The sequence below is a fragment of the Styela clava genome, chromosome 1 (assembly GCF_964204865.1).
Source record: "Styela clava chromosome 1, kaStyClav1.hap1.2, whole genome shotgun sequence".
Lineage (NCBI taxonomy): Eukaryota > Metazoa > Chordata > Ascidiacea > Stolidobranchia > Styelidae > Styela > Styela clava.
In genome coordinates, this window is record NC_135250.1 from 25,372,337 (window position 1) to 25,384,277 (window position 11,941).

Genomic DNA, 11,941 nt, shown 5'->3' on the forward strand with positions numbered 1-11,941 from the left:
ACATTGTTCACAGGTTGGGGGAATAGCTATATTTTGGATTGAGATTTCATGCGCAAATATTGCACTATCTCGTCCATTACTATCAGGTGAAGAAACATTTATATAATATTTACAACGTTGCTAGTTATTTGCGTCAAATCGGAAATCACTGTTATTCACGAAACCACAAGCTTCTTATGTCTTTTGGTTACTGCATGTCGAAACTGTACAAACAGTAGTGACACCTCGTAAAATGATTATTATAAGTTCACACCCACAATTCATTGAGTCACTTTTGTACATAATACATGCATTGCTAAACCAACCGTATTTAATCTGTATATACACATTTAATATTAAATGTCAAAATCATATTGTTGAGCAATATAATGAACAAATATAAATTTAATGCAGAGCAGAAATAAAATATATTTTAGTTTCATAAAAGATAATGTGTGAGATTTTTAAGATTGTTGTGAAACAAGTTTGCCAAATATTGTTTATCTGTCATTTTCCTTTTTCCACGTATATTTACAAATATTTGAAAGATCACATATACAGCACATGGAAGTTTTACACGACCCTGCTCAAATTTTGCTATATCACTTAAAACAGTTTTCATTCGGTGTAACTTATAAATAGCGAAATGCTTGTGCATGTCACATGTTTCCTGATTGCAGTAGACAGTGAAAATATTTTCACATTTAAACGCTCAAACATTCATCCATCTGAATAGAGAAGACTTTTTAGTATATCAAGACTTAATTTCCATATAAACTTCTCTGAGTATACGTTCTTTAGAAAAGTTTGCAATATTTAAGTTTTTAACTTTATTTAATTACACATGGCCAACTTCCCGGAAATTTGGAATAAGTAACAAACTCAAATCTGCATTTGCGATCTTTTCAACTGCTTACTCTATTTATACTTCTTGAAAACGTATATATTTGTCTCAGTCACAAGTATTTCTAAGCACAATAATGTTCTTCACTGGAAATTAGAGGTATCGGTGCTGGATGTTCAAGTGATATTAACTTTTGCTCGTTCTAATACGATTATAATAATAGGTCTGTACAAATAAAGCAGCAACATTTACAAATTACAACAAAGAAAAATCAACAAAGTAAACAAAATGTCGCAGTAATGTGAAACACTGTTTAATGTCAAAATTTTCTTTTCTGAGAAAATACAATGAAAATTTAGAAACTTACAAAGGACTGATAGATCATCATCGAGTCAGCGATACCCCAATTAGTTAAAATGCGAAACAAAAATGTCAAGTGAAAATGCAAAAAACAATAGAATTAAACACCACATGGTTCTAGCTTGAGGCATTTGCAGGACCTGGTAAATAAAAATCTCTAGCCTCAACTGGTGACGATTTGCAAAATTACAGACAGGCGCATCACGTACCAGGGGAAATCCCATGTCCGATGAAATGCGTGCATTTCAGACATAACATCCAATTACTATAAGAATAACGGACTATTTTTAGTCGAAAGAAGCATTCTTTCATTTTTGTCTTCTATTTTTAGTCAACAAGAAGAATTCTTTCATTGTTGGAAATGACACTATAAAACTTTCCTATTTTATAGTATATGCGTATTAGTTGTCGGGCATGGAAATTATAACGAGCGAGACAAAATGAGTGAACTTTTCAAGTAAGGTTTTTGATTTTTATTGCTGTATTATAATACACAGACTACACCCGAACTACAAGTCGTTTACAAGAATGCATGCTAGAATATACATGTTTGCGACATGACCTACAGAGCTGATTACACTCTGGGTGTAAAAGTGAACAGTACTGATGATTGCTCTGTCCCGGCTATGAGATAGAGATGACAATCGACACCAACTTGACTGACTACTTCAATAATAACGACATTGTATGTAACAAGTATACCCAGTGTTTTGTCAATAAACAACTCTTTTGAATTTTTTTACATTTTTGTAATTTGCTGATAGTTACTGCATAGCTGAAATTCATCAGGCGTTGTAAGATTCGTAAGCTGTTTCCAATTGTGTTTGCTTAGTTGTCGCAGGCAGAGCTTGTTCGTAACCGGCAGTTTCTTGCAAGACATTTGATGATGATGGTTGTTTGTAAGCTAATTCTACTTGCGTTTGCTTAGTTGTCGCAGGCAGAGCTTGTTCGTAACCGGCAGTTTCTTGCAGGGCATTTGATGATGATGGTTGTTCGTAAGCTGATTCCACTTGTGTTTGCTTAGTTGTAGCAGGAAGTGGTTGGTCGTATCCGGCAGTTTCTTGCAAGACATTTGAATATGATGGTTGTGAAGCTGGATTGTTGGGAGGAGTTGCTAATTAATTGAAAGAATGTAATTAGCAACAAACAAAAATCGATTTAAAAGACTGATCTTGTAGAAATCAGATCTAAGTAAACCTGTGGTAGACAGTGTGTTAAAATAATAATTTTTTAAATAAAATATCTCAGTTTTTTTCTATTACTTCATAGAAGGTTTGTTCACAGACCAATCTCTTTCAAATTTTTAGTAATTTAATGGGCGTGACTCCTAGTAGGGCTTTAATTTTATTCACTTTTTATTTGCGGTGGCATTCCAATTTTGTATAAACTCGAGATATACAAATTGTATTGCCCCACTATTAGAACCTGTATTGATTGATAAACGTTTTCTATCCCATTAACATTGATGGCATGTGTTTATCATTGAAGTGGAGTTAAAACTTTTATCGTGACCGTATTCTGTTGTGTTTATACACTTTGAATGACACTTCGAATTTGATTTTATGGGAATAATATTTTATACATCAGTTCTGATTATTTCTCACTACCTTTTTCTTCTATAGTTTCGTAATTATGTTCTTTTACTTCTGCCTTTTCCTTCAAATTCATTATTTCTTTCTTCAATTTGTATATGATCCAGACAGAGACGACCAAGAAGACGAAAGGAATGAGAAAACCAATCACAAAACTGATGATGTTGAACCCGAACGCTTCTTTTTCTAAAACAAATACGTTACTCTGATTTCCCGTTGATATTTAAAGGTTTTGGGATTATAGTTTTATTAAAATTAGCAACATCATCTCTAGAATTACAAAGATAGTATATAACGTTCACAATAAAAGAACACTTTATTCTTCTTTCAATTCTCAAAACTATTTGCTTGTTATCTTGTGTTGTTTGAAGTTTGCTAATTTTTTCCATAATCTGGCTTTGAATTAACCAAATCTGAATATTTGTTATTCTTACCGGTATCGTTCTTAGCAGTAGTTTCCTGTTCACCTTGTTTCAACGTTATAGAGGGGCTTTGACTGAAATGTATTTGGTCACCAGAGGGCGTAGAATAAACTATCGAGACACTGAAGTAAAATAAGTTATATTATGCATTGCGGAAATAAATTCATTAAATGAAATACTGATAAAAGATCCGATATATTATATTTGATTTGATAGCACTATTGAATAGGTAAATCAATCTAATTTGACGTTAACATATATCTTTACTTTCTGTCGGTTTTAAAATAGCATTATAACAATACCAAAACTTTCGATTAAAAATTAAAAGTCTATGATGATCTATATATCCCTAAGATATATCTGGAATACCTGAACGTCTTTTTATCTAATTTTTTGTTTCTTCCTGTGAATAAAATTTCTTTTCCACGACTTTGTTCATTTTGTATCCCTGCTTTTCCGGTATTTATTACGTCACATGTAGTCATTGATTCTTCACCGAGTGTAATATTCATTCTCTCCCAATTCATGCTAAAATATTTTATTCAATGTAAAATAGAATATGGTATGTTATGCAGGAAATACCGCTGCTACTCGAGACAATAGAAAAATGACGTTGCAACGACGCATACAAGTATATACAAATTGAAACTCTTAATATAGCAGTATATATGAATTCAAAATACATGAAGGGTGCGGTGGTACGCACATACGCGGTATCAAAGTATCTTGTTGCATGTGCTTTGTATATATTATAGCCAAAAATTATTGGAGTAAAGTATTAGTAGTACAATGTGTTTCGTTACGGTCGTTAGAAAATTCAACGTCAAAAATCTTATAAACTCTACAACAAATAATCGCTGTTGTCCTGATATATTACATAATACATCCACTAGCTAGACGTAAAATCACGTTAACCGGGTAATCTAATTAAATGTTACTTTTTAATTGGCTTTGTCGGATTAGCAACCAGAAATAGCAAATGAAACAAATCACCCTAGTACTTCTTACGAGTGGGACTTTCACCCGATCTATTAATTTTAATTTTACAAATAGAATTTTAAGTTGTTTATCTTATAAATCGTATTTTTTGTTTATAAATCCTGTTCAACTGAAAACACCCAATTGACAGATCACGTAGAATATTCTTCTGGAAAAAACGATTTCCAACCTTGTCATAGGTATTGCTTTAGCAATATATTCATCTCCGCTCACTGTGTTGTTAATATTTATCATGTCAGTCATAGAAAAGTCGTCGTCAAGTTCCTTCAAATTTGTGTGTACAAGTACAAATATGCAACTGAGGTAAATAAATTATACAATATTAAAAGTTGTACTGATAGCACTATTTGTTGAGGAATGAATTCCGTATTGTGGAATGATATTGATCAAAATAAATCAAAACTTCAGTGTCTAGTAAGCAAAGTGACTGTATTGGTGAGAGAGATGCTTAATATACCTAATATGATATATGAACATGCTCGGTCGATTTTTATTCCAGGCTAACTATCAACCGTAGAGAAACAGACGTATTAACTTTTTGAATACCGATATATATATTATTTTCTACTCTGTTGCATTTAGCTTACCTGACAAGGCCATTAGTCTCATCCGGTGCCTGTATTGCCAGTTCTTTGATGCCACACACGTTGATTAGGTTATCTTCAAAACTTTCAGGCGGAAAAATCTTTGTAGGAGCTAAAACACGAGACAGTGTTTGCTAAAATAAATTGCGACAAACATGCTTACGCATTTTCACATATATTGGTTTGAATGGAGTTGTTAAGTAGACGGGTAATTGCAAACTTGATTTCACAAATATTAACTTCTCAATATACCTGTAGGTTTTCCTAGACAAGTGCCAGCAACCAATAATTCTTGACCAAGACCAGCACACTTAAATATTTTGATCGAAACAGAATAGTTACGATTTGGTTCTGGTTGAAATGAATACACGGATGATGATGTCACGTTTATTAGTTTCATGTCTGTCTTCAAGTTCAAATCTCGCGACGAAGCCAGGGTTGAAGTTAAATTCAGTTCCTATAAATCATCAGATAAAAGTATTGCATCAGAAATATTGAAGTTTTTATTTTAAATTTCCTGAATATGGGTTTCAAATGAATTGTTGAAGATAACGTAATAAACCAAAACTTCCAGATAAGTGGAATATGATTTTGATATAAAAAATTGATAAAACAATATCTGTCATTTATATCAGTGGACCAAAACAGATTTACGATCGTAACAATAGAGTGGATGGCTGTAGAATCAGCCAAACTTCGTGACACAGAGTGAAGTCATATTACACGTATAAATTCTCAATCCAATTTACACACCATCAACCAAGTTGTTGTAGGACATGTGTCTCAAATAGTTTGTGTTAACAATGCAATTATCGACTCACCACGGTATAAGAATCACCAGTCTCTGTTTTGTTATATAAGATCCATGAGATGACGCAAGTTTGCGTATTCTTGTATTGTATAATAGATGACGATTCAACAGATAACTTTGATCCGCCTGTTCTTGCGCTTCGGATGGTAGAATATTTGGTTGGACAGTTATCCTTTGTTACACATGCAGTTATCTGAAATTTATATTTAACAATATAATAAAGCAACGTATAATTTGGGTGAAGTGGTCAAGTAGCTTAGAACGTTTCGTACGTATTCCTGAGAGAGGAGACCTTTTGCTGGAAGTAGAACCCATGCAATAAAAATTATAAAAAAAATGATCGTTTACGATATATTGAAAAATTATTACTTACTTTGATTTGAAAGGTTGTGTTAGGTGACAAACTGGTTATAGTGGTTGACTGTTTCTCAGATGTTGGTGAATCCACCCATCTTGTTGATTCACCTGAGGTCGGACTTACTTCTATTCTGTGAAACAGATGTGAGTTGACAGTGACAATTTGATGGAAGTAAAACAACTTGTAACAATATGCGTAATGGTGTTGGGTACACGGGTCGTAACCAACATGATAGAAATACATGTTGACACTCACCAATACGTCTAATAAATTTAACATCGTAACTTAAGCAGCTTCTACCGTTATTGGACACGTTTAGTGGCCATAACGATCGTTTCAAAATTTTGTTGTTATTGTTTAATGTTATTTGTCTCCGTCTCCATTTTTAAAAAATCGCTTTTCTCTTCGAATACTGGACCAATTGCTTTAATATTTTCAGTGGTTAAGATAAAATTTTTCTCCAGAAGGCTATTACTTTTCTTTCGCTATGACGTCATCAAAATTATTGCCACTGGGTGGCGCTACGTGTCCATATATTTGAGCATAGCTCTCTTGTCTTAGATGACATTATATCATTGTTGTGAAAACGACTATTGACTTAGATTTGTCTAAAGGCATTTTCGGTTCGGAGGAAGAGATGACGCATAAACAAGATGTTGAAATTTATGCCTTAATATTCATAAAGGTAAACTCACTTGTGTGGGAATCCAACAGCATTTGTATGTGGTTGCCATGAGATGATCAAGTTAGAGTTGCAGACGTTATTGGATATTTGATGGATTGTGGGATTTCCAGCCACTAGAAAAGTAAATACCAAAAAATTAGCTGACAGAACTTTCAAAATTTAGAGAAGATCGTTATTTAAATTCACCCTCATATGATTCAGTTGTAGTTTTCTCGGTTTGGCCAATTCGATAACGACAACTATAAGATCCCGCATCTGCAATATTCGAATTTTGAAGATTCAATGTTGCTGATCCAGTTTGTATCGTTTGGTAAACTCTACTTGTAGTTGCGGTTGATACTTTGTTAGATGCTTTGTACCAATCAACTTGTGTTGCAGTGCTGCATTCTGTCGCAGAACATCTTTTCTGGTTTCCACTGATTGTTTGTATTCTAACGAACGGGCCCGGAAACACTGAAGCAGAATTTGTGAATTTGAAGCCGTAAATAACACAAATTAGTTTAAAATATGAAAACTAGGTTGATTACTTTGGTTCATGCAGGCAGAAACACTAAACTTTGAAAGTATCATGATTATATTTTTAGCGGATAAAAGCATTTTTGCGTTGATACTATTAGGGCAACTCTGTTTGTTACAAAATTTAAATTAAGTGATAGAAGCGCAATAATTCTACTATAGGCATTCAGTGGCACCGAAAGACAATACTCTCGTATCGTATACGGTACTTGTATTGATGTGACCTGTATTGAACAGTTTCAATAGAATATTGTTAATTTGACATTTACTTCAAATCATATTTATCGTGCTAGCTTATAGGACAGGAGTTTATATATTTGAGTTTCGTTGAGGGCAGTGCGGGTATTGTTACTGTAGTGTTCTGGGTACCATAGCATTTCCACAGTTCAAGCTTCTTTCATGATATCGTATGATTTTTGTGGAATTGTTGGAATAGCTTTGATTTCTATATACATATATTTGTGTTTTGCTCTATTGTTTTCTTTAGATAGAACCTATGCAACTTGATACGTTTCCTTTACCTTCAGTTGAGCAAGCTTGCATATTCAAACCACTTGTACGATACCAGAAAAATTTACGACAAAGCTAAAAAACCCATAAGAATGTCATTATGAGGACGAGTTATACAAGTCTGTTATCAAAACATAGCCATATAATGAATTCATTGAATAATGAAACATCAATGATACCTATCTTTCAAATTGAGCCAAAAATAGAAAACCGAGTATTACCTTTCTGGCAAATGTAGAAGAAGTTTTCATCGCAAGATGAATCAACCCACAGGTACGTTTGTCTGCCAACTGTCAGACAGTTTTCACCAGTCCCACCATTTGGCTGATTACCTTTCCTGATAAATTGAGAAGCCGTATTATTTAAGTGTAAAATTTATGCGCTTCCTAAGCAATGGCCATACAGTCTTCAACAGCATTATTAACTGCAGTCTCACCATTCGGTTGATTATATTTCCTGATAAATTGACAAGCCTAATTAATTAAGTCTAAAAATTAGGAAGGCTCTGATGAACTAATCTGAACCAAATTTGTTAACAAGATGTTGCGCAGATATGGCTACCCATTATCTATAAATAGGAGAAGTACTGATATAATAAATATGAAATTAAAATAAATTTTGGCTTGGCATAATTTATCTCATTTCCCTTACTGTTATCATCTAATAAGGTTTGTCAGCATTTCACCACTAAAAAAATGAATTCAACTACGGCAGTTAATGAATATCATCATTGAAGTCATGCCGAGGTATTTCTCTTTACTATAATATTGATAATAATTAAACTGCATGGTATACGAGATCAAAATTCTAATTCGCTCCTTAAATAATTTTATTTTTTTCATTTTATTTTTGCAACTTTTTTAAATAAACTTGAAAAACAAACCAGTTTTGATATCCTGCTTCTCCTCTCATTGTCACATCAGTACCATCCTGCCATTTCCAATCTCTTTCTCTAGCTATGTCATTTGCTCCGATGTAAAAGGTGTTATCTTGATGTTGTATGCTAAGAATATAAAAACCTTATTAGTTTTTTTTTAAGAAAATACCGGAGCCATCAATTGAAAATTAATAAACGACTGAGGGAAGAGCTGAAATATACCACGGAACGCTAAGATAGCTAAATATCCTTTGTGTGATGAAGCAAAGTAGTAATTAAAAAACGTTGATTATGCCAGGTAGTCAACAGTTAGTTCTGGTGTTTTGTAAACTTGAATGTATATGTCTAATTAGTAATTACTGAAAAAACTCATTGCGTATAACAATTTTCGTTCAAGTTTATTCAAATATAGTAACTTGTAAGCTATGAAAATTTCATTGATTCTTGCTTTTATTCTATTTACGAATAACTACTGGCTTCAATACAGCATATCCAAGGTAAATAAATTGCTGTGTGGAAATTAACATAAATACTGCGGCTGGTTTTACGATTATAATGTGAAAATAATGAAGTACATATTTGGAATTATCCCGATCCTACAACATGATTCCTAAAAGTAAAATAAATCTTTAGCTCTCGTACATCACTGTACAAACAATATCCTATTTCAACTCACGTATATAATAAGTGTTTAATCTACATCAAGGCTGCCCAACCCGCGGCCCGCGGTCCGCATGAGGCCCGCCAGACTGTTTTTCGCGGCCCGCCCTATAAAGTTTGTAAGCAGAATTTTTATGTTTGTACTATGTTATTCAATTTATAGGGTTAAGTAGGTTTCGTGATTTTGGAGTGATTATTCCTGCCATCTATCCACATTCAAATGCCGGTTTTTATTATTTTGTATGTGTCAAGTCTTGCACCCTGGTAGACATCGACGTCATTTTTTTTTATTTCTCGCAGAACTGAGCGTTCTGTTCGACGGACTCGAAAGATATTGTGCAATCATTGAGGACGAACGCTGAGCACAATTATGGGAATGAATTTTGAGCCTAAATTTGCAGATTAATTTCATTCTGATTGATTTCTTACGTGTCTGCTTTGATCGTCTTTATCTCCAACGTAACATAAAAAGTCAACGATATCTTTGGTACTGGTTCTGGGAACGTTGTCCTTTTATGTTTGTGATTTTTTTTTCAAATGTTTGGGTTAAATAAGATTTCGGAAATGTCGTCACTACGTATCCGTCAATAATTCTAATGAAATTGACTTAATGGCATTGCTGCATATTGGCCACGAATCAGTATATATATAGGAAATTCGTCCAGAAATCTTTGTAATGTTACTTCATTAAATATTTGCATTGGCGTTCCAAATTTTACAAAACGACCGATTAAAACTTGATATTTCTGCGACATTGGCACACATTATGCTCATTTAAACATTGAGGCAGTATCATAGCTACTGAAAATGAATGAATAAAAATACTATAACGCAAATATAACATTTAATTTCGACGTGATGTGTGTGTTTTCGGGTGTCATCAAGAAAGTTTCATGCCCACGCCCCGTGTTACCAGATATTCGAATAATTTGCCAGCCCTGCTTAGTAAACAGAAAGCAATTTTTAACTTGATTGATTTGATCTTAATAAGCTTGACTTTTATGTATTACATAAATTACCTACACCGAAATCAGGACCTATAGCTGGTATTAATGTTTGGTACAAACGTTTGCGGCCCGCAACGAATTTCGACTCTTGAAAGTGGCCCACGAGACGAAAAAGGTTGGGCAGGCCTGATCTACATTGAGATGGTACAATGTTCAATACATAGAACAATTCACATATTAAATAACACCAAGATATCAAAAATAAGTTTCTTTCTAACTCACTCGAATGCTGAATTAATGACTGTCGTTATTCTTTGATCATCAACTTTAGTCAAGTAACCTCCAAATCCTTCACAAGAAGATTTTGCCTCGTTGTAAGTTTTACGTTGTTTGAAAAAAAGCAGTTCAAACCCATCAACACATTCTTTCTTCCAGGGATCTGAAACACAACGGTATCTGGAATTGTAATCAGATTCAAATTTCAACAATTGAATAAATAACAATTCTCATTTATTACCATGAAATTTGAAGAATATGAGCTGAGGTTTTTCCATATATTATAGAAACATTTGCATTTGTCCGAGAGAAAGCAACCTATTCATAAACAAAATGTTGGACAGGAAAAAAGCAAATGGGTTTTTTCATACAATATTCAACTAACCTTGGGCTGAAGCACTTGTGATGATAATCGAGACAATTATCACCAAAACAGTAGGATTCATCTTTATTATTCGAAAGACACAGTTTTTGACATTTGTGGTCAACTTAAATATTACACCCTAATTCCAATTTTTCAACTCTTTCTGATCAAAATATAAGTTATTTAATGTTAGTATGAAAAATGAACTTATAGCTATGAAAATAGATAATATATCTTAGTTATTGGCAAAGCAAATCAAGTACATGGACGTGATGAACATCGCAGTTCCAATTGCTAAAGCAATATTTTGAATAACGGCGAAAGAAGTCGACGGAATCAATCTTTTATGAGGCAGTAGATAGGTCTTTTCACCAGTTTGCCCCACTACATCAATGCGCCCCATCCTATATTCGGTTCGCATGCTGATCATAGATAGTTGTTGGCTCAAGACTGCACTGTCCTTAATATATTTCTTCCCCAATATCCATGAGTCTTTCTTATGGTAAATTACAAGCAGCAGGGCATGTACATGGTGTGAAGCGAAAGCATTGAAACACCTTTTCACGAGAATACTTTGATACAGTGATAACTAACTACACAACTTAAAAGTTTTTTCATTCACATTTCAAAATAATTCCACTACTACAAACTGTTACTATTATTAAATTACCAACATTTCTCGAAACCTGCTCTACATACAATCATAAAAAATACACGTAAATTATTATGTCTTTCTTATGAGTGGTTCAACTATACTCTGAGTCAGTCTATCACTTCCGCATATAATTGACTTCTGAAAACCGTTCCTCGGTCATAATGGATTGTGTGTGTATTCATTAGTTATAGCTTATGGGATAGCACAATGCCATACGAAAGCATTGCCTCTATATCAAAGCCAATACAGCACTGGGAATGTGCTCGTCATCGTTATCATACGCGGATGTTATGAAACCAAGTAACATAACCAAGTAGAAACTGTTTTCTTCCGTCTTTCATCAGCTTGCACACATCCTACATCGCATCACACTTATCTTCGACATGTTCAACAATTCATGATAACGTTAATTTCAAAACGTAAATGTCTGATAACGTACTATTCACAATTAAGTTTATCTTACATTTTTTTAAGATAAAAAAGTTTGCAATATTGGCCCCTA

General features: G+C 33.5%; 1 protein-coding gene across 1 annotated transcript; it reads right to left on the reverse strand.

The window, feature by feature from the left end:
* Nucleotides 1-298: 298 nt before the first annotated feature.
* On the reverse strand, nucleotides 299-10,968 carry LOC120335142 (uncharacterized). The gene is made up of 15 exons (XM_078112659.1): nucleotides 10,806-10,968; nucleotides 10,427-10,583; nucleotides 8,544-8,663; nucleotides 7,882-7,997; nucleotides 6,821-7,087; nucleotides 6,645-6,747; nucleotides 5,965-6,079; nucleotides 5,602-5,784; nucleotides 5,033-5,237; nucleotides 4,784-4,892; nucleotides 4,366-4,494; nucleotides 3,567-3,725; nucleotides 3,210-3,319; nucleotides 2,791-2,961; nucleotides 299-2,297 (listed from the first exon to the last, which is right to left on the reverse strand). The coding sequence occupies exons 1-15, from the start codon at nucleotides 10,864-10,866 to the stop codon at nucleotides 1,969-1,971; spliced, it is 2,334 nt and encodes a 777-aa protein (XP_077968785.1). The 5' UTR covers nucleotides 10,867-10,968; the 3' UTR covers nucleotides 299-1,968.
* Between the last annotated feature and the right edge of the window lie 973 nt (nucleotides 10,969-11,941).